At 39.6% G+C, this 23,855-nt stretch overlaps 1 protein-coding gene and 1 long non-coding RNA gene across 4 annotated transcripts in view; one reads left to right on the top strand and one right to left on the bottom strand.

The window, feature by feature from the left end:
- The first annotated feature begins 549 nt into the window (after positions 1–549).
- LOC134143853 (uncharacterized) lies at positions 550–7,488 on the top strand. 3 transcript variants are annotated; one of them, XR_009959211.1, is made up of 4 exons: positions 550–625; positions 767–871; positions 5,166–5,409; positions 6,989–7,488. It is a non-coding gene; the product is annotated as an uncharacterized LOC134143853 (long non-coding RNA). The 3 variants fall into 3 exon arrangements; XR_009959210.1 differs by having other exon boundaries at positions 767–915; XR_009959212.1 differs by having other exon boundaries at positions 586–633; positions 767–915.
- A 16-nt stretch (positions 7,489–7,504) lies between these two features.
- The window catches only part of PRKAR2B (protein kinase cAMP-dependent type II regulatory subunit beta), a 94,231-nt gene continuing 77,880 nt past the window's right edge, over positions 7,505–23,855 (bottom strand). Inside the window, exons 6-12 of the mRNA XM_062582200.1 lie at positions 16,059–16,165; positions 14,364–14,517; positions 12,876–12,977; positions 12,222–12,296; positions 11,384–11,449; positions 11,031–11,169; positions 7,505–9,680 (exon numbers count right to left, since the gene is read on the bottom strand). Coding sequence (XP_062438184.1) covers positions 9,547–9,680; positions 11,031–11,169; positions 11,384–11,449; positions 12,222–12,296; positions 12,876–12,977; positions 14,364–14,517; positions 16,059–16,165 — 777 coding nt within the window. The 3' untranslated portion in view covers positions 7,505–9,546. The remainder of the gene's footprint in view (positions 9,681–11,030; positions 11,170–11,383; positions 11,450–12,221; positions 12,297–12,875; positions 12,978–14,363; positions 14,518–16,058; positions 16,166–23,855) is intronic.

Here is a 23,855-nt window from a genome sequence, read left to right as displayed (position 1 = left end):
GAGTCCCGCCCGCTCCCCTCGGTACTCAGTCGCCGAATGGCCGAGAACGACGTGGCTCAAGCCACCGCTGCTTCCTATTGGCCTTGTGGCCTGCCCATCAGGAATCCGCCCAGAGGGCGGACATGTTTTGACTCTGCTGCACACCTGATTGCACCGCGCTTCACGTCAATCACCCCAAGACAGCTCTCGGATTGGCCAAGGCCTCCGCTCCCTCCCACGGAGGCATTCTGGGAGCTGTAGTGTCTGCTACCGCCGCTGCCTTCCAACTTGGACGCGATAAGACAACAGCCCCCAGGATGCTCTGCGCGGCGCTCGGCCGATAGTAAACAAGAGCCGTAAGGACACGTGTATGAGCGCCTGTGGCCGCGGCCGCCGCCGCCAGACCCAGGGGGCCGCGGCTCGCCGCCCGCGGTGGGGCAGAGGCAGCCGGCGGGGCCCCCCGGTCCCTTGCCCCTCTGAGTGACAACCGGGAGGAGGCCCGGCGGCTGCCCGCCGCGCTTCCTGCGGGCGCCGCGGCGCCGCTGACCGGCGCTGCCGGGCGCCGGGGCGCTCCGGCGAGGCGGGCGCCGCCGCCGCCCGTTACCGTATAAAGGAGCGGCGCAGGAGGCGAGGGAAGTCGCGGAAGGTCGGGGCGTGAGTCAGCAGCGCGCAGCGGCCCGCGCCGGCGCCGGCTGCTCCCGCGTCGCCAAAAACGCCGTGTTCGGCAGCGCGGGTCCGCACTACGAGTCGGTGGAAAGCGAAAATTAATTTTTTTTAACCCCTACAGATCTGTGTGTCCGTTCGTTGCTGCCGTACCTTCCCGCACGGTCCGGATACAGCTCGGTTTGGGTTGACAGCGTGTCTGTCGAGAGCGGAGGAAATGAGAAGTGAGGTACTGCTGGGTTTGCTCACACCTGCACAGCGAGGCCGAGGCGGGTGAGAACGCACTCCTGACCTGAGGCCAAGTCCTCGTGGTAAAACAGGTTACAAAATATATCCATGTGCAATTCAGAAACAATCACTAGTCTTCTATAAAGGGACAGTTACAGATAATTTCAAGATTTTGGAGCTGTTGGGACTTTTTTTCAAGAAAATCACTCCTTATCCCTTTTTTCAGCATCCTCCTAATCACGTGAGCATCTCCCGCATCCTGTATTAAAGCTTCTGTTACGATTTGCTAACGTGGTATCTAAATAAGCAAATTACTCATGCATATCATAACACTTAAAACTCCAACTCCAAACCTTCCATGGTGTATGTATCTCCAGATGAGCAGCCCACAACACATCTCCAACTTTGAGGTGCTCTACCATAGCTATGTGAGAAGACAGACAACCCTCCCAACCCTGCAAAAAAAAATTAGCTACTAAAATTGAAATAAAAATGGCTTCATTTGTAGAGTTCTCAGTAAGTTTTATGTCCCCTGAAACATGCCAGCGGTGGCCACTAGAGGGAATGCTGGTTTTATTGTTTCCAAAGGTCTACAAACACGAAAAAAAGTCAGATGCAGTGAAGACACAGTTAGCATCAAAACACACTCAGTGTGCAGATTTCTCTGTCATGTCACAGCACTGGACAGTTTGGATTTGGTTTCTCCAAGAAGTGATAGTTTGTCTATTAGTAAAGTCTTTCCAATTTGTAGGCACTGTATGATGTGAGCTATCACTGCCAGAAACATGCAGTATCTTCTCTAGAATGAACTGGAAATGAATACTTCTTATATGTGCTAATTTAGCTGACAAAGAAGTCAGTAGGAAAACCAATCCCATGGAATTTAACTAAAAATTCTCTCTGCCTAATTACATAACAAAATAATCCTTTACAGATCATCTCTGTTTGAAAACGTATAATTATTTGAACAAATACCTGTCTGAAAATAAACGTGGAGATCCAACTACTAAGAGAGTAGACAGCTTCTGATAATACTTAATGTCTAACTCTACATTTCACAAGCTTAGATTTTTCCTATACTTAGAATTCAGGCTTTTCATAGGTAACAGATATATGTTTATATAAGAAATCTTTCATCACCTCCTCACTCTAGAAAGCATTTTTTAATAAATTGAAAAGTGGTAAACCAGGAATAATCTTTTTCCCACTAACCCAAAATAAAATTAACTTTAAAACTGTGTTCCTTTCCTCTCTTCCCTTATGCATCTAAATAGCCTTTAATCTGTTTGTGGAGAGACCCGGGCCTGTTGGCTCTTTAATAAATTTTAGTGTGAGCTCTCCATTTCCAAATCCAAATTTGACAGAAGTCTTGCACATGCTTTTTTTCCCACTCAGTAAATAAGCTAATGTGCTGTGGTATAGCTACTTGCTCTTCAAAAAACTCGTCTGCCACGATGCAGAATGTGGAGAGCGCACGGGCCAGATCAAGTGGCTACAGAACATACATAATCCTGTTTCAAACTCCATGACATTTTTCAGAAAAAAATGATGGCCTGAAGGCTAGTACCTTGTTCCCTAAGTTTCCACCATGATACTAATTACTTTCTATCCAAAACAAAAAGTGTCCCAAAATAAATGTAAAATGCATTTGCTGTGGAAGTTCATGGTTCCTTACAAAAAATTCTGCATAAATGTTAAGTCTGAAGCCCAACTCTCTCAATCCACTGGCCCCGATTCCAGGTACAGGTCTAGACAAGTAAGTATCACTGCAGAATTCAAGCCCAGCTATCACACTTAATATCTGTGACATACACAGAATGCAGAAAAATAAGAATCTTACCTAGGACTTAGATTAAAAACTTGCAAATGTGAATGTCTGAATAGTTTTGAGAATCTGAAAACAAAATCATAACAGCTTTCTTATTTTAAAATCTGTTTTTACTTTGCATATTCTAAATGAATGCATACCCTGTGAGAAAATGAGTAAAACTGGAAAATGAGTAAAAGGACAGATACTCCATGCAGTAGATGGCAGTGGAACACACGGATTACTTACTAAACGCCTCTTGGTTGAAGTCAAACATTGATCTGCTAAATGTCAGAATTAAGACTGTCAAACCAATACTCCTTATTCTGTATGTCTAGCCTCTAATTAAAAATCATTACTCCCCCTACCCCACACACCCTGCCTCATCTTACTGTATGACCAAGATGAATAGGTACTCAGAGAATGAATCAGTACTGCTTAACATCAACATTGTTGGTAGCTTTGTTGATTCAGTTGTTTTTGCTGCTAGAAGAGAGGTAGAAAGCAAGGTGGGGGACTGGGAGGGGTTAGTTGTGAGTTCTTGTCACATTTTGGATGGCTACTAGGAAGCATGAATGACCAGGAAAAATTCTATATAAACAGAAGATAAAGATATAAATAAAGTTGCATTTGCCTGTCTTATTATAGCTATTTAAATCTTAAAATTGCCAGCCAAGAAGTTAAGAAATCACAAGGTAGTTTTTCAAAAAGCATAAGATTATATTCAAAATCACACCAGTAAAATATTTATTATACAGTAGTTTTGCACGTATCTACTTTTAATCTCTTCTGTCCAAAGCCAATGCCCTTGCATTTATGACCTACCTTCTACTGCTGACTTTTTCAAATACACCATATCATTATTTTAATTCTGCTTCAGGAGCTTTCACATCTGTATCCAGATTCCAATTAACACTGTAAGTATCAGACCAACCCTACTCCCCAGAGCTTTCACCTTTGCCCAGTATGACAGCCTCTGTTCTCCATCCATTCTGCCTTTTTCACATCAGTTTTCTCCTTTCGTAGTGACTTCTCATTCTCCTAAAGCTACTCCCACTCCTCCTCTCTTCTCCCAGCCTTTGGCAGCTAGCTGCAGTGGGGGTTGGCTCACTGCACATCCTAGTGATGGCTCTAGGCATACTAACTCCCACGTCACCTCTTTTATCACCCCTCAGAAGGTGCTGTTGGGAATGCAGAGCAAAGGATCTGTTGCTCCCAGAAAAGACTGGAGCTGCCAAAGCTTTTCCTCCCGCCAACCCCAATTTCCACGTGAGAATGGTGGACCATTGATTTGAACGACAGAAGGGAAGCTTTGCTTGCCTCCTACAGTGGTTCAGGTTGGGGAGATACAGGGCGTACAACAGGCCAGAGGATTTTCTTCTTCCAAGTCAGATCAGGAATTAATAAGGAATTAACTTCATGCCATTATGACACAGAATCCAGTCTTAGCTACAAAGGGACCGCAAGACAAAAAATGCAACTGGTGTCAGGAAAAAGAGAGACCTAACAGATCAAGAAACAATCTGTAAGAAAGGGAAGTAAGAAAACCCTCTGTCTAACCCAAAGCTTGCAGAAAAACAAGTCAAGAAGACACTACAAACACAGAGGATCTGTAGCTTCTCTCTGTACTAAATTAAAGTGCCTGATAGTGTTCCTGGGTATTGGAATACAGTTGTCTATACTCCAAAATTGCTAGAATAGCCCTGGCACAATTTTTGCTTGAACAACAGCAAATAATTCTCACATAAGGACCATTCCTAGTGGGTCATCTGTACATGGCCACCTCATACAGTAAGCTGGAAAATGTTTATAGGACAACTTATAAATTAGCTCACACAAACAGTTAAAATAGTATGAATGTTGGCCATTTGATGCCTTAGTACTAGCAAATAGTCTCGGGCTCATATAATTTTCTAGTATGGACATAACTATAGAGAGAAGGCAGGCTATATATCAAAGCGGCAGCCAGAAGTGAGAACAGGAGCTAAATGACGGCAAAGGTAAGGCTAATTTGTTTAAGACAGTCACCTCATCTTACTCCACAAGGTCAAACCAACAAATAGAAAAGATAGTTTGCTGAAGCTTGGAAGATTTTTTCCAAAGATGACGCTTATCAGAGCCACATTATCAGCATCTTCAGAAATGTGGGGGAGCCAATCCCAGCAGCTCCATCAGGCTCACTTAGCCTCGAGGGATTACTGCGCCTCACTGAGCGACCTGCTCATAGAAGGTTATCCTTCCCCACAACTCTAGGGCTGCCCTCTAATAATTCAATACCATCAAAAAAGGAAAGACCAAGTATTCATACCATGCCGTGATGCTATTTTAAGGCCAGTGAATTCACTTAACTAAGCATGAAAAGTTTGAGTCAGAAGATGCTGTCAAAATGGCCTAGTATAACCTAGTATCAGAGTTTTTCAGACTGTTTTGACTGGCAGTTTCTTTCCTGGAATAGCTGGCTCTTTCTCTCTTCTCCTTTCTCCCATAGAGGGCATGTATATTTCTTCCACTAGCTCTGTGGAAGAAGCACAGTGCTATCCACGGTATTTGCACAGCCATGGCACCGCAATTATTGCACTCTTCCAGCTCAGCTTGATTCACCCTCGTACAAGGGACAGGGATGGGCTAAAGAGGATGATGAGGAGAGAGTCACTCCCAGTACAAAACCCAGCCAGTCACTCCACTTGCCTTACACTGTGCTACTGCCACTGGATCTTCACCTGGCTGTCAAGGTAAGGATAATTTTGAGGCAAAGAGAGAAATGGGGTGAAGGAAAAGACAGTGGTCAAAGGGAATTTCTTTAGGCTTTTCACATTCTTGCAAGATTAATCTGTTCCACTTCCATTCACCAAAAGAGAGCTTCTAGTCTGCAAAGCACCCTCTTGAGCCAAAAAGTGGATGAAAAACTTAGAAACAGCCTTGGTATATGTCTGAAGGAAATTCAGCTACCAGACTGACTTGAAAATAATCATAAATTTTGTAACACAGTTCTGTACTCTCAGCTTACAAAGAAGAAACCCATTCCTCCCAGGGGAAAATGTAGTATAGCTTATTTGAGGAGCTACAGACACGAGAAAAGAAAATACCTTAAAAACCCGAAAAAACACACGCCTAAAAAAAATCACATGTATGAGCAGATAAAAGGCGCTTTAAACAACTTTAGCAAGAGCATGTAAGAATGTCCATTCTGTGGTAAAATGACCTTCAGCAAATCACTTTGTTCAGCAAAGGCAGTAAATGTCTAAAAATAAGAAAATAGTAAAAATTTGTTGTTTCAGGCATGTGAAGGATGAACAGCAGATACTAATTTTGCACATCTGAGAACTCTTTGATCTTAAAAAAAAAAACAATAAAACCTCACTGTCTGCCAGGGAAAGTTTGTCACAAATGACACAAAATGACACAAATTTTAATGTAACTGATCTGAAAGTGACTAGAGGAAGCTTAAAGCACCAAACATTTCCAAAGAACAAACAAAACCTATGACTCCCCAGCAAAGACCTTTCACTGAAGGAAAAAGGTAACGTGAGGGAAAATGATGAAATGACAAATGTTTTAAGTTGCAGATGGTTTCACAGTGCTCTTCATAGCAGTTTAGCCTCCAAGACTTACACAATCAGTCACTTGTGGACTGACAGGAGCTCAAGAAGGGAATAATTTCGTAAGTGTTAATCCCAGATGGACTTGGAGGAAATCTCATGGAGCAAAACCAAATGCCATTAAAAAGAGCAGTGGCATGAGCACTAGGACCAAGGAAGCTTGGCTTCCTTACGGTTTGTGTCTTGTGATGGCCCAAGGGCCATGGCTGAAGCTTTTGCCATGGTTAAGGCATGTGTCAATACTTACGGCCATGCGGCTTCTCCTGTGCTCAGCAGCAGGTGAGCAACTCAATGCCCTGCTATTACTGAACTGCTCTCTCCTCTGGCACGCCTCTCCTTACCCAGCAGGGCATATTTTCAAAGAGCTCACCAGAGCATTTTGTTTTCCTCTTTAGACCTTAGCCACTTGTCAAGTTTGCTTAAATCATCTACAGGTTTGCAAAATTCACTAGTGAGGTGGGGGAGAGAAGAAAGAAACAGAAAGACTAACAGGGATGTGCCAAGTAGTTACCTAAGTCCTGTTCCTTCAGGGACCAGGCTAGAGGATGACAAAATCTTTAAAAACAAAAGCGTCAGGTAATCTAAATATGGGCCTAGATATTCTCATAATGTAAACGTGACATACAATTGTTTAAGATTATTAGAACTTTCTACCTTTTTTTGAAAGGTCCAAACAAGAAAAATCGGTAACTTCGTATGATTTCCTTCTCAGGACAAACACTTGCCAAATTTATGATGCTCAGACTAGCATTTTTGAGCCATTCATATGAATATATCCAGGAGAAATCCCAAGCGCTGACTGATGAAAGATATAATATTTGGTATGGAATTCACAAAGCGACTATTCTATTACGGTCAAAGGAAAACCCTGCATTCACCAAAAAAGAAAATTCCAGAAATCATCCAGTTCCCAAGAACAACACAATACAGTGCTGCAACATTAAGCCATACTTTGGGACACTTCTGGGAAATCCAAAATCTGTGACTATGTGACGTTTGGCATTCCCCACTACTACAGATTTTTCCTGATTATATAACGCAAGTATATCATCAAATATGAAGTATATTACTACACCAGTCAATGATTATCCTGAGTATCTGCAAAACTTCTTCACTGATGAAAATCAACATGAAAGTGTAAAGAATTATGAATGTTTTAATAAATAAACAGTTCACTTGTAACTTTATGATAATAAAATTAAAACACAACAATATCAATAAGCATATATTTATATATAAAAGTGTTGTTTATTGTAAGGAAACTTTAAATATAACCAACAATATTGAAAATACTGTGACTGGCATTTATGGCCTTGATTGTAGTTTACTGCCATACAAGTAATTGTTAGCATTTTTCTTAATCACATTAAGCTAGTGCAAAGTATAGGTAACTTTCAGAGATTAAGCATACAGAATGACAAGAGTGTAGATTTTGGTTACCTCATTATTTCCTTCCTAGTATAACAGGCTTCTCCTTTTTTTCCATAAATGAAAAGTACAAAGGCAAGTTATCATATTTGCAATTATTCATACCAGGTTTCTAGGTAAAAAAAAAAAAATGACACTGGTAAATTTTGCTGAGATTGAATTTTCTTAGTATTTTGTTTAATAATTTACACCATATTGTATGGTATAAATTGTATATTGAAATAGTATTATATAATCATAATTTCATATTCAGGTATGATCATATAAATTGTCAGAACATATCACTAGCTGTAGGATAATAATTACATCAACATACACAAATATATGACATTAGAAAAGTCATTACTTAAGAAGGAAAGATGTAGTCATTCAGGTGGTTTGGAACAGGGCACAACCAACCTTCCTAAAATTCTTCCACTGTCATTTAGGCAGAACTACTGTCAATTGCCATCATATGCACTAGCTTCCCATGTACATCACCAGGTGGGTTAATAAGCAGTATTAAAAGTAGACTATGCCTGAAATTTCCAGTCACCGACCTTTATAAGCAATGAGCCCTGTGCTCCGAATTAAGATGATATTCTCTCTCCTCAGTCTCAAAAGGTATCCCATGCTATTATGGTCAAAAAGGTATTTTATGATGACCTACACGTTTTTGAAAGTAGGACATGTCAGCTTTAATGACGACATACTTTTCAAACTTGCACAAAACTTTTAAATTATTGATCTTCCAAGTTCAAATTATTTTTGTACTTTCTGATAGGGATTTTCTAGAACAAGCTCAGTTTAGCATGGCTTTCAATGTCAATCACTTCCTAACTGCATCTGGTCTTCGATACCTAAGATTAGACTGTAAGAGGAGAGATATACAGAAATCATTTCATTTGAAACAGGGAAAAGATTTAACAGATAAAAGGTGAGCTCTGAAAAAAATTAACTAGAGAACAAGCATAGATAGAGAAGACACGCATAAATATAAAACAAAAGAGAAAGAAAAAAAATGCAAGTTATGCATGATTAGGTAGAACATAACAATGACCTATACCTTTGCTTTTAAAGCATCAGGGTTAATTTGTCAGTTGTCCTCACTCCAGAATGTACAGAATACATGTAACTAATAAAAAATGCAGTTTATTGCAAAAATATACAAGTCCTCTAAATTGCATAAAATATTACAATGTCGTTCTGAAATGTGACATATTAAACAAAGAGGACTTTAAAACAAATTACAAAATGTTAAAAATCAGATTTGGGTCATGAGCTTTACACAAAATGCATTGTCATGCTTTATCTTACGATTAGTCTTGTGTTTCACTACATCTGTGATAAATGCAACATAAAATCATGACAACTGTAATAGTCAGAAAGTAATATCTACTGTATATCTTCTGTATTAATACATATAAACACTTTGTGTGCACTAATACTTTCAACATACCACATTCAAACTAACAGTCTTTCCAGAAAAGTTGTAACCATTTTGAAGAGCAGAAGCTGGTTTAACAAGTTCTTCACATGTGGGTTTCTTGAAATCTACTCTTTAGGGAAATGCTGTGTGTAAGGGACATGATTTTCAAAGGTGCTGTGCTACTACAGGTCCTCCTGATTTCACATCAAGGAACCATCAATGCTGAGCACTCTTAAAAATCACGCACACAATTTATTAAATTCCTATCTTGTTTACTAGTATTTCCATTGTAGTAAGTCCAAAAAATACCCCCAAACCCACTCCTGAAATCACAGAAAATGCTTGGCATCTATAGGAAGAGAGACAATTTCTCAGTGGACTAACCACTACTGTGCTATGTTCTCGTATCAGATCTTGTTGCTCCATTGTTTAGTTCACGCACGGGGATCGGCAATGTCCATGTTTGTTCCAAACAGAGCAACTAGCTGCTCTTCATAGTTTGCAATGTTTCTTTTCATAATTTCCATACAAGGTCCCAAAAGCCTTTCAAATGCCTGAACATCCATAACTAAGATAAAAGAGGAGAGAAAGAGAAAGAGAAAGAGAAAGAAAATAATATGTTTGTCAGCTGCTGACACAAATCTTATTGTTTATGACAAGCCAGTGTAGAACTTTAATTGGTAACAGGAAAGTTATTACTGAGACATATACTTTGTTTGCACCAAAGAGAACCATTTATCATAGCAAAAACAACATGAACTAACACATTGCTGTTTTGGAACTTTATAAATTAACTTAGACTAGCTGGGTTCCTTATTTTGAAGGTTTTTCAGATTAAGATCTATGTGACCCAAGAGCTGCTGGAGAACTCTGGAGGGGCCTGGATTCCTCCACAGAAAAGAGTTTAAAGATTTCTGCAATTTCAATAAAATATATCCTTTGCTGATGTTATGGCTGTATTTGGGATTGCGCCTAGCATATTTCTTTGCTATTTTACTCCTGCTTCCAATAGGCCAAGGAGGAAACTTACTACTTCAATCAGCTTTCCACCTGGTAGCCTGTAGTTTCATGATTACTGAGAAAAGTTCAAGACTATTTGGGCACTGCCAGAGACCTTTGCATTCACTCATACTGTGTAATGACAGACTCTTCCCACCCCTGCCTCTTGTTCTTCCCTGTCTTTGATCTTTATTGTCTGTTCATCATCTGTATTTGGAGATAAGGATTTTAAAAAATAATAGCTTTACAGGTAAGTGGAAAACGTTTTGTTTGCTGGCTTGGTAATAGGACTGTCATTCAAGAAAGATAAATCTGTCTCTGTAGTTTGTAATTTTCCCATTAACTGGATGCAAATATTTAAAAGCTAAACTTTAGACCATGCAAACAAATGGATGAGAAGAGGTCATCTATGAGCACAGCTCCTATGGGCTTTGTTTTCCTGTGCTTGAGGCTACAGTGTGACAGAATGATTAAACAGGCTGGTGAAGACAAAGAATTTGTTAAAGCTTAAGTCATGGTGATAAAAAGGGACTGAATTTTTACCAGGCAGTTACTTCTTGGGTGAGAGTCTAGTGAGAAAGGAAATTCTTTATCTATCTCTACAATGCGGGATAGATTGATCTGACAGTTACAAAAAGTTTGCTGCAATCCTCTCAGCACTATCGTGAAACCATTTTTACCTACAAGAGAAACATTGGAGAATTTGTGTTTAATGCTAGTTATTACTTGCAAATAATTTTTCTAATGTAAATAGAAATATTTAGTAATAGTTATACATGTGTACTTTAAAAGTCTTATTTGTTATTAGGTAAAGGTAATTAAATCTTATATCATGGAGGAAAGAGAGAGTTCAAAATAAAAACAACCAAATAGATTAAGTATCATTTTATATTAGAAATAAAATATCACTGAACAGTACCTAAGCACTTGACAGTGCCAAGAGCAAATGCGGAAGCGGCTCGTGGTTTGTTGGTCACAAGAGCAAGTTCTCCAAAATACTGTCCTCTTGAGCATCGAGCTATTTCAACTGCTCCATTCTCTTCTACATCTTGTTTACCCTGAAATACCAGGTTAAGAATAGAGAGAAAAAAACAAAGAGAATGAGAGAGAGAGTGAAAGAAAGAGAGAGAGAAAGAAAGAGATTTCCTGAACTGAGAATTTCATAAGTAAAGTTAACAGCAATGGTAATGAGAGACATTTGTGTTTAGCATTTAGAATACATCAAGATTTGTAAAACTCCACAAAATTTTATGTATTTTAGGAATGTTTTACCTTCCTTTTCATTATAATCCTTACTTCTCCAGATTCCACAATGAAGAAAGAATCAGCCATGTCACCCTGTAAAGGGAAAACAAAAGAGGGGGGTAATGGAAATGTGGAAGTTGCTTTTTAGTTTAATGGTAAACATTGAGATATTTGTAGGCAGCACCTTGCAGCTTTTTCATACCTACTGCAAAATAAATCATTTCTACTGTGAAATCCACACTTACAGCACAAAAGAATCAAAACATCTATACAGAATTGACAGTGAGCCATTTTTATGAAGCGACAAAGCTGATTCTGCCTTAGACAAAATGTAGGAGAAAATAGTGTTACGGAAGATTTTAGGATCTTACTGCTGTTTCTCCCCCTACGTATTTGTCCCAAATGATTTTCCTTGCAGATGTTCCAATATAAGTAAGCCTCCAAAGGCTATATCTGATCTCCAATAAATATTTTGAGGCAAGAGTCTTTGTTGCCTGTCCTGAAGGGTTTCCTTTCACATTCCTCTTCTAATGATTACAGCATTTATACAGCAGAACAGGATAAATCTTCAGTGGTCAGTAGTGCAAGCCATAGTTGTTCTACACTGCTTGCACTTCTAAATATACTAAACTGTTGACTACTTCATTCATACAAACAGAACGGAATGTTTTTCAAAGTATCATAAATGAAAAATTAGCTTCTGAAAGAGTATGATCACCTCTCTTGCATACCATATTCATTCATTGTGTTTCGGCTTCTTTGACAAAAAAGCATTTAGTTAAAAAGCACGTATTCTTTATATGTAATAGGGTAATTGTTGCCTATTGGAAGAAAAAAAGCTAAAACAAGAAATAAACAACAGTACCTGAGCAATGATTTGTTCCCCATCTTTGTATACTTTGGTACCAATCACATCAACCACTTTCAAACGTTCAGATACCTTAATTTAAAAAAAGGAATTACAAGAAATACTCTGTTAACAATGTTACAATGTTACATTTAGAAAGTCCTTTAATACTTCTTTTCACAGATCTTTATAGAGCCCCTCTGTTGATACTCATTAAAAAAAACAGGAACAATTGTCTAATAGCATTCCAAAGGGTGTATTATAGTCTTAATAGCTACACGTGTTGACAAAACTTCCATTTTTTAAAGAAGCCTACATATCCAAGTCTTCCAAGATTATTTTCAGAAAAGTACACGTGTAAAAATATAGCTGTTAAATGAAAACATTTTACAATTTCCTAAATCATTGATAACATTACTGACTATCTCTAGTAAAAATTAAGCTTAAGGAAATGAAAGGTAAAAGTAAAAAAATCCATTTTTTATACTATATTAACTATGGCTTTTATCTTGAAAATTTAGAAGTATCAAAAATATGGTCTTTCTCCCCCCCCAAAAGTATGCAAAATCTAAGTCTAGATAAAATTTTAATTCCAAATTTAAAATCTGTAGAGGCAGAGTCTTATCATGGACCTCTGATACAGACATTAAAATAATGTAATAGAAAGCTTACTTCTAAAGATTTAAGGAATGGCAATGACCCAATAAATTTTTCATACATTTTTCTTTTTTTGGCATTGTTTTTTACAATGATTCTTCGGAACGTTACTCTGTCCTGTAAACAGAAAGAGAAAAGGAAAGTTTATTGACAGAGAATGGTTGTGTGGTAGAAGATGCTTTGGAAATGGCTGAAGAACTTCACATCAGCCAGTTTCAGTCACTCAGTATAACCAGCTAGGCTCCCCATGGAGTCAGCGAGAAAGACTCCCCTTGAGGTCCGGCGCGAGCGCCTGAAGTTGTGCTCTTGAGCTGATTCACGCTCCGAAGAGCTTCTCTGCCCCTTGGCTGCGCAGAGAGGCCACAGAGTTTAGCTTAACCAGCACTGGGCAGAATGAACAATACATGCCCCAAAACACACCGCACATCCAGAACACGGAAAAGAAACATATTCTCCACCTTTCAGAGGCTCAGTGCTGCGTTTATTACCAAGAGAGGTTAGTCTCTGTATGACAAGCTGGGGTTTAATGGTTTTCAAACAAACATTGTTTTGGATCGTTAGCAAATCATCAGTATTTAAATATTTAATTTACTAAATTTCTTAATCTCCCAAAGTCCCATGCGTATTGATATATAAGCGAAGAATTTATTATCGCCAAACAAAATACATGGGTCTGGATCTTGGGTCCCAGTAAACCTGCTTTCTGCTCTTTCAGCAGACTCAGCGCTGTCCTAAATAGCCAGCTGGACACTCCCTGGCATTTTGCAATCCGTAAGAAGCATAAAGATGGAAAACGGGGTGTATGCTGTTTTCTTCTAGTGACTTCATGTGCGTGTCCTGAGGACAGAGGTGAAATGCACTGCAGGCTTCACTGCTACAGCGGGGACTCGCTGGCCAGTACAACCCAAACCAATTTAACGCCGTTCTTACAGCATCCTCAACTCTGCAGTGATCCCAGAAGTCACACGGAGTAAGCTGGTGCAGAACATACAATTCCCTTCAGGAAGAAATGACTTCTTGGGATCTGTCATTAGCTCAATATGTGTGCCTTGATGCAGAAAGTCTATCTGAGTTTTACTCTTCTGGTAATTCTATTAATGTTTTCAAAGGTCGAGATTGTTTAACAATGATAAATAACCTTAGTTTGGAATTTTACTTGGACCAAAACGCATTTCCTAGAATGATGTGGGAAAATATTTTGTGTGTGTGTGTGTGTGTGTGTGTGTATGTGTCAAAGTAACTGTCAGTTTGGAAAATTATCATTAAAATAGGATAAAACAAAATTGTTAAAAAAAAAGGAAATAGTGCTTTCTTGAGCCTTTCAGGGTTGTTTCTCTAGTATCTAGAAAAACATAGTACTATGTCTGGAATTCTGAGCAAATTTTAAAGTTAAACTTTCCCAAATTATAAATCATTTTTTGATGCTGATATAGCGTATCAGTGCAATTTATAGAAAACACTTAAAACAAATAATTAATATATTAAAACAAGTATTTCACTTACCAAACCCCAGATGGCACCAGGAGAGGTAGCTATAATTGTAGCTGCTCTGGGCGTATTGTACATTAAGGCCAACTCACCAAAACTGCCACGGTTATCATAGGTTCCAATACACCTCCCAACGCCATCACATTTTACATAAATATCATATGTGCCTCTGTTAATAAAGTACATAAATACAGTAAGTGGAATCTCGTCTTGTTCTTTGCTAAGCAGCCACTCACTGTATTATTTTATACTATGAATTCTAAAGATAAAGCATTTTAAAATATATATTCTGCTTGCTTAAATGATATTAAGCACCTTGCAGGGCCATCTCAATCTCATAAATCTCATAAATACTGAAAGTAGTTGCTTTTTAAAGGGAGACATAAGGTTGTTATTTTTGGCAATAACTCATTTTAAAGATAAACTGGATTTACAATGATTAATAACCAGAGCTGCATTTATTAAAAATGAAGACTCAGACTTAGTATCTGTGTTTTTTAATTTCATTTCAACCACACTATGTACAAATGAAACAAGCCTTTGCCAAAATGGCTATGATATGGCCAATAAAGAAATAATAAGGTTATTTCCCATTTTAAATATTTTAAAGTAGTAATTAGTATATTTTAATGCAATAATTAGAGGAGATGTAGGACTCAGAATGAGTGTATATGAAAAACAACATAAAATTATGAAATGAAGAGATTATATAATTATCTAATATAATGTGTATTTTTTCTCCCATCATTAAATAAGCAGTTTACTTTTTTGCTCTAGGAGAGGAGTAGAATTTGATAAGGTAAAACATGACCCAACCATTCTCATCGATGCTATCAATGATCTATCATGTGAACATAACGCAAACGTCTGTACTACGATCCCAGCGGCAAGGATCTGAGGGGTGATTCTCTGGGCCTAAAACCTGCAAGGCTGACACAATTCTGTTAAGTCCCTGCAGCTTTTTGGATAGGAGATGACAAACAGTAACCTCATAAAGCTGAAGAAACATTCACTCCTGACACACTTTTAAGATTTCCTGCAGGAAAGACCAACCATATTTGGATTTCTTTTTCGAGTTCAAGCATACTACTCCTCCCAAACACTCCCAAAAGTTGCTGTTGTAGCTCCAAAATGAAGGCACAGAATAAGAAAAGGTGTTTTGGCACAGCCTGGCTGGAGGCTGTCGAAATGACTAGTGCAGAATAGCAAAGTACATGCTCCGCCTAACTCACTGGTTTCAGCAGTAAGCAGCAGCTAGGATTTCACTCAGTTATGTGCTTTTACCAGGACAGATCTGCAGATGAAATGTTGTATCTTAGCTACTTGAGCTCTAATAATATTCAAAGGAACTAGAAATTGTACAGCTAGTATTAAAATGCAGTAAGATTTCAAATCTATTCTGTAAACATTTTCCCACTGTGTTCTGTATTAGATCTTTCTATACAAAAAAAAAAAAAAAAAAAAAAAGAGAGAGAGAGAGAGAGAAGACGACAGTCTTTGGGATCTAGCAATACCTAAGGAGGGTAGTGACTGCCTCTTTTCAAAACCACCCTCCACAGCTCAACATACCTGTGCTGATTCATATGCATTATATTTTCTTTTTCCCATGCAAATATGAGTAAGAATCCAATACGAGTACAGAGAAAAATAGATTTTTCTCAAAGGACTTTAGCATAATCCTTTGCACTACAGTTCGGCACAACCATTCACCTATCAATGACGTAGAAGTTGTCACCATCGTCCCCTTGATCAATGACATGCTCTCCTCCTTCAACTTGCTTTTCAAACATCGCGTCCAACACCTGAGACATCTGTTCCTATTAAAAAAAAACATATTCAAAACAAGAAGTCATCATCTGCTTTTAAAACATTACTCTTCAAATTAACTAACCGTTCAGCCTCCCAAGTATACAGATAATGCTTGGCCTCCTTCTTTGTCCATACCAGCAGTAATATAGACCTTGACTGCAATATCAATTGCCCATGAGCATGCAAAGATAGGATTTCACAATTACATACGTTATACAGCACGGTGTCCCTCTTTGCAGACAATACACTTATCTATTTCTGCCTTTAGAACAAATTTATAGAATTACAGGTTTCAAAATGACTGTAAAGTATCTTGAAAATCGAGATTATACAATGGCTACACAATGTCAGGACAAAGCTAACCATAAAGGTCTGCCATGCTTTGGTTGAGCAATTAAATGGTCCACACATGGAATTTTCAGCTGCTGAAAAGTGGCTTTTACCTTTTCAAATCGTATCAGTAAAGCCAGTTCTCTAGAGTCCCTTTACAGTCTATGGACAGATATAACCATACCACGTATCTCAGAGTCGTTCACTAGAGATGCCTCTTTCTTTCCTATGATGATAGACCTACTGTAACTTGAATAATTGTACTAGATACTTCTTTTTTTTAGATAGATGAAGATAGGTGGAATTAATTTCATCCTTATCTTACCAAATTTCTTCACTTACTCAAAGCACTTAAAATATCAGCATACCACATTTTTAAAAAACAATTTTACAATAGAGTTTATTGTGTGTCTCTACTTTAAATGGACAAAAAGAACAACAGAATTGCAGCATCCATCCTTAATATAGCCATTTAAGTAAAATACACTAACACATCATGTATCCTTTCTAGACCACTAAGATAGCCTAGGAATTATTTAACTCTCTCTGTTTAGTATCTTTTTCACTACAGTCAGGTGTGCATTTGCAAAAAGAAGGATCATTTTACTGTCAGTTCAGAGAATGGGTTAGATTTCAATTTCAGAGAAAGCGAGAAGTGTGTGTGTGCCATTCCAAGACACTGAAAATTAAGTACGAGTTGTCCTCTAAAAACCCAAACTAACAGGTAGTATTTCTTCATTTTTTTTCACCTTTCCGTACATAAACTAAAAGGAACTCCTACATCATCTGCAGAACTGACATTAAGTCCATCAGTTGTCTCAAGCACCTGAAAAAGTGCATTCCCCTTTCCCTTGCTGGACATCTAAATTGGTAAAGCGCCTCCCCAGCAAAGAGCACTCAGGTGCCCTCTGAAAAGAAACAGGACGCGGCGGCGGCGGCGGCGGCGGCGCTGCCCGGGGGCGGAGGGCGTTCGCCCCCCGCGACCCGCTGCCTGCGGCTATTGCAACCAACCGCGCGGTAACGGCCCCGCGGCCCTGGGAACTGAAACACTCCCAAGACGTTTTGAAAAAAAGCTGAATTAAAACGAGCAAAAGGAGGTTATTTGCTGTATTGATACTGCTGTTTACTGAAGGAACAGTACGTACTGTTAAAATGCTTATTCAATGCGCTTCACCGAAGATTTCAGGTTAGAACATTTTCAGTCTTATAATTATGAATCAAGCTCTCTAAAAGATACTTTTCCAGAAGATGACATAAAGTCACAAACTTTATGTCACGAGATCTTTTTTAGACAGCTGAATAGAATTCAGAAATACAATTCCTTTTTTTAAAAAAAAGTTTTTAACATTTTAAGTTACCTAATACATTTGAGAGCTAAATAATTGTCTTTTTATTATCTGTGGAAATATTCACAAGTATTTTACATTTCTAAATCAATCACCACTGATTTAAAGTCAACTGGTCCCTTTCTCAAAATTTGCTACATAAAATAACAACACTGCAGACTAATAACCAAACCAGGCACATAGTTCAGTTCCGAAAAGTCATGACTAAGATGTAAAACCTGCTTAGAGGAAAAAAAAAAGTCCCTGTGATAATTGCTCATGTCCTGCAAGTTTTCAGTTCCTCCTGGGAAAATTTAAAATAATAATAATAAAAAATCCTCCAGTCTTCAACAAATCTTTCAAAGCCATCAATTTTCTGTCAGAAAAAAAAAAAATGCAGATTCTAAAAATGTCATGGTGATGCATTTTGGATAAACCCAGCACAAAACCTAAGTTTTAAGTATGCATCTCATTAACAAAAAAGACCCCAGATGGCACTCCAAGAAGACTGATGCCTTCCATTAAATTAGTGGGAGGCTCTTTTAGGGTAAGAGGAGACCTGCTTGACTAAGGCACCGCTTCAGAAATCTAAAATTACAGCAGCAATGCACAAATTTGCTACTCACTACCAAAGAATTTCATTAATTGCACTAATTCCTACAGATCCCAGTTTGTACTAAAAATGCTAAATGCATGAAAGAAAGAAGTTGCAGAACCCACTGATCTTTTTACCAGGAGGAGAAAAGAGAAAAGAAAACCAAGCCCCCACTGAAATTACTGCATTTTCTCAGGTAACATTTTGATCACCAAATTTTTACAAGCAAATTCTCCACATCATCATCCATACGCAGAGTGACAAAAATCAACTAAGAATGAAAGTCAGCGCTCAGGAAGAGGCACAGAAATGTATAGATGGCAGTCAGCTTTCACAATTTAAATACCTGGAAATGAGAATTCTTTAATGCATCTTGCAAGAAGAAAACCTTGTTTGCGCAGGTGATTTACTTTTAGATAGATGTATTAATACTGAACTTTGTTTATTCTCAGTGAGATTCAAAAGACATAGCGGTGTCAGCTAATTTTATTTCTTCTTCAGTTCCCACAGTGCAATTGCAGAAAGAGGACTTTGTACCTCTACACATGCCTGCGACATGCACTTAGACGCTGCTGAAATACTTATGTACCTTCCCCCAGTTTACATTTCCTCCTGATAAACTAATACAGAGCGCTTTTCACCTAATCAATGCCCTGATGACAGATCTACTTTTTAATTCTAAAATAATCTTTATCCTTGCAAAGCAACCAGGGGGAGCGTCAGTAAACTGAGCTTCAGTCTGGCCAGGAAGCAAGAGGATTCACCAGCAAGCTAGGCAAGCAGGTTGTATAACTTCCATGTTAAGAACAAGAGCACGGATCAGAGATTAAATAAATTGTGGTCGCATGTATTTCCAACGGCAAGACACGGGCAACCACTGAAGGGAACTCGGATATTTATTCTGCACCCGATCCTGCGCATCTGTAAAGCAATGGCTGCAACACCCTCCCCTCCGACAGCGGGAGCCGCGGCGAAAACCAACGCGGTCGCTTAACTCGGGAAGCGTTTTCCTTTACTGAGCTTCTCTCAAGAAAAAAGCAAACCAGACTACGGAGTGCATAGACAAAATAAATTCTGGTCTTTTGTTAAAAATGAAGTAGTCGGAAAACTTTACCTTCTTAAAGCAGCTCTGATTTTACAAGTACATACCAACAGGGGTTTTGTATCAGTGTTTGTAAATCTGTTACGTGTAATGCTGCGGCAATCTGGCAATCCATATTCTAAGAACGGTACATTAAAAATATATTTCCAGTAGAATGTTTATAAAAAATCTGAAGAATTAAACATGTATGCTGTGCAATCTTAGTGACTTCTGCAATAATTTCATTATCTTAATACAGCTTTTTCAAATATAAAAGTATTAACATTTCTTAAGGACAATGTGCTTTCCAAATACAAAGTAGCAAAACTGAAGCTTATATGGTTTAAAATCAGATTATTTATATGACATTTATTTACATACTCTGATTAATACCAGCAATAGATTTTTGTTACAGTCTAAACTAAGAAGCACATAAATGTCAAAACAGGAAGATTTTTGAGAAAATGAGGGAACCCTGGGTTGTTGCCATGAAAAGGCACTTTGTATAGAGAACATATTTTAATTTTCTTAAGAGTTGTAGGAAACCAGAGTGGGAAAACAGACTTCTGAGGCACATCTACAACAAAAATCAAGTTCATATACCAAGATTGCTAGCTATACAAAGAATTTTCAGTTTTTTTATAAAGTTTTTGGGAAGGGTAGTTATTGCATTTCTCTCAAAAAAAAATCTCTCTAATAAGTGACCTTTAAAGACAGAGCGTGAATTCACAAAAAGATTTTACTAGCTGAGTGAAGAAAAAAAAACATAGTTACCATCTCATGATGCTAGGCTTTCAGGTGTGGATTTACCTGATGGATAAAGACAGACATGGAGCTACTGCAGAGAGTCCAGCGTAGGGCTACAAAGATGCTCAGAGGGCTGGAGCACCCGCCCTATGAGGAACGGCTGCGAGAGCTGGGCCTGTTCAGCCTGGGGAGGAGAAGACTGAGGGGGGATCTTATCAATGTGTACAAGTACCTGAAGGGAGGGTGTCAAGGGGACGGGGACAAATTCTTTTCAGTTGTCCCATGTGACAGGAGAAGAGGCAATGGGCAGAAACTGAAGCACAGGAAGCTCTGCCTGACCGTGAGGGGGAATTTCTTCCCTGTGAGAGTGATGGAGCACTGGCACAGGTTGCCCAGAGAGGTTGTGGAGTCTCCTTCTCTGGAGATCTTCAAGGCCCACCCAGATGCAACCCTGTCTAACGTGCTCTAGGTGACCCTGCTGAGCAGGGAGGTTGGACTAGATGATCTCCAGAGGTCCCTTCCAACCTGACTGATTCTGTGATTCCGTGATAAAGGAGCATTAGCTCCCCTACTAGCATTAGCCAACATGGTTTATCTTCTCACATCGCATAAACTGGAGATGGTGCAGGCTTTTTCCTCCCCTCTTAATGGGGACCATTAACCAGCTTAAATGAATTGTCTTCAGCAAAGTTCTTTTGCATTTTTAGATCAATCAGATTCAAAGATTACATCTATGAAGCATGAATTTTACGGGCCTGATGACCGACTCAAGCACTGGCATTGCACGGTCCAGGTTGTTTGGTTCTTTGTGCAACTGTCAGCACAGTTGGAGCAGCTTCAGCTTGGGCCAGCTATAGCTCTCCTGACATGGTCTGGAGGAGCTCATACGCCACAGCTTGTTCCAGGATGCAGCATGAATAAAATCCTCCTGGAGAGCTGGTTATTTTGGTGGGGTCAGGAGGCGAGGAAGGTGTAAGCCAGTTTAGTTGTACATATACATAAGTTGTGTTGTGTTATGTGGCCCCAGGGCCACAGAATGTCTTCTAACTTATTTCACTGTTACCAGTTACAGAATGGAAGAAAGGTAACAAGAATGTAAAATAATCTACTCCAGATAGACAAATTCTGCTTTTGGGCATTCTTCTTCATCTCCTGACAAACACTATCTGTCTTTCTAGTCAATTAAATTAAATTTTAGCCTGTACTGAAAACCTTCAAAGCATTGAACTAAATAAATATCTAATATAAAAGGTGTGTAACTATGGCTGGTAACTAGTGAAGAACAGCTAGCTTATGTATTCTTAGCTCTTTAGTCCCAAAATATGTAAATTAACTTCACAGCAAAGTAAAATTACCCTAGATCACTATAAAATAGATATTTGATGATTTAAGAGTCACAGACTTTTTGAGGTTGGAAAGGACCTCTAGAAATACTCTAGTCCAATCTCTTACTCAAAATAGGGTCACTTAGAGCTAGTGGCTCATGACTGTATCCAGTAGGGTTTTGAATATCTCCAAGGATGGAGCCTCCACAATCTCCCTGGGCAACCTGTTCCAGTGTTTGACCACCCTTACAGCAAAAAAATCTCTTCTTGTCTTTAAGTAGAATTTTCTGTATTACAATTTGTGCCCATTACCTCTTGTTCTGTCACTAGGCATCTCTGAGAAGTCTGTCTCTGTCTTATTTATTCCTGCCATGAGGTATTTATACACACCGGTGAGATCCCCGAACCTTCTCTTCTTCATCCTGAGCAATCTCAGATCTCTCAGTCTCTCCTCATATGAGAGATGCTCCATTTTGTTAATCATCTTAGTGGCCCTTTACTGGACCTGCTCCAGTATGTCCACGTTTCTCTCCTACTGGAGAACCCAGAACTAGATAAAGAATTCAGATGTTCTGAGTAGAGGAGGAGGATCACCTCCCTCAACATGCTGGCAATGCTCTGCCTAATGCAGCCCAGGACACCACGGGCCTTCTTTGCCACAAGGGCACATTGCTGGCCTGTGTTCAGCTTGTTGTCCTCCAGGACCTCCAGGTCCTTCTCTGCAAAGCTGCTCTTCAGCCAGTCAGCTCTCAACCTGTACCGGTGCATTGGGTTATTCATCCTCAGGTGCAGGACTTGGAATTTCCCTTTGTTGAACTCCTTGAGGTTCCTTTTTGCCCATTTCTCCAGCCTGTCAGGGTGTCTATCAATGGCAGCGCAGCAATCTGATCTATCAGCCACCCTCCCAGTTTTGTAGAATCTGCAAACTTGCTGAGGGGCACTCTGTCCCATTGTCCAGGTCACCAATGAAGATCTTAAACCATATTGGTGTCAATACTGACTCGTAGCATACACCACCAGCGACTGGCCTCCAACAGGATTTCATGCTGCTGATCCCTTTGAGCCCAGCAGTTCAGTTTTTAGCCATCTTCACTGTCCACACATCTAGTCCATGCTTCATCAGTCTGTCTGGAAGAGTGTTATGGAAGACAGTGTTGAAAGCCTTGCTAAAGTGAAGGTAAACAGCCATTGCTCTCCCTTCACCTGTGGAGTCAATTAACTCATCTTGGAAGGCTATCAAGTTGGTCAGGCGTGACTTCTTCTTTGTAAATCTACACTGACTACTCCCAGTCACCTTCCTGTCCTCCATACATTTGGAAATTATTTCCGGGAGTATTTGCTTCATCACCTTGCTCATCATCTGCCAGGGACTGAAGCATAATTAACTGACCTGTAGTTCCTGGATCTTATTTCTTGCCTTTCTTGAAGATAGGAAAGACATTTACTTTCTTCCTGTCCTCAGAAACCTCCTCCAACCACCAAAACCTTTCAAAGATAATGTTGGCAGTACCGTTGTCCACATGGACAGCTGGCTCTGATGCTTTCCCTAATGGAGCTTGTTCCTCCTCATGTGTGACCAGGACACTGCATCTATTCCATAAACGCACATCTAAAGGTAGAGAAGGAGCCTTTTATTACCAGAAGTCTGGTTTTCGGCCTTCTCCATTTTGGGAGTCACTATCCACCGCTTATGTGAATATAGGCTCTAACTGTCCCTTCTTCCATTCAGTGTTCAGGCAGTTGTTGCTGCAGCAGACTCTGCAAACACCCAGTCAAGAGTCCTGTTGGCCCTGTCTGATGCTATGCAGTCCTGCTCACATCCTCCTGTAGCTCCTCCTCTGGCTGCTCAGCACCTTGACCACAGCATAGCTCCCAGCGGTGAAATCACCATTCCCCTCTCAGTGTCTGGGACAGACAACAGGCAATCCTTGCAGACTGTACCTAGATGGCTGCATCCTACCTCGGGATCTGCACTGGGGCCTCTGATGTTCACAGCTGGCTGCTCCAGTTAGGGCTGGGGAGCCTCCTCTGTGACACATCGCCACTTTCGTTGCACTGACTCCAGAGGTACCACACAGTCTTGAGCACCAGGCCCCCTTCATGCTGTCATCTGCACAAACTACCTCGTTAACTACAAAGCCTCTGCTGGTTTGTCCTCTTTGCTGGGCTCCCGGGATCTCTCTCTCTTCATCAACAATTACATGGGTGCTCTTTAGCAGCACTTGAACAGGAGCCTGACGCTCTCTGACATCCTTCATGTGAATATGTATTCTTAACACCAGCCTTGTTGCAAAA

Source organism: Rhea pennata, chromosome 1 (genome assembly GCF_028389875.1).
Source record: "Rhea pennata isolate bPtePen1 chromosome 1, bPtePen1.pri, whole genome shotgun sequence".
NCBI classification, from domain to species: domain Eukaryota; kingdom Metazoa; phylum Chordata; class Aves; order Rheiformes; family Rheidae; genus Rhea; species Rhea pennata.
The sequence above is the reverse complement of the archived record's forward strand: the minus strand, read 5'-3'. Positions and strand labels throughout refer to the sequence as shown.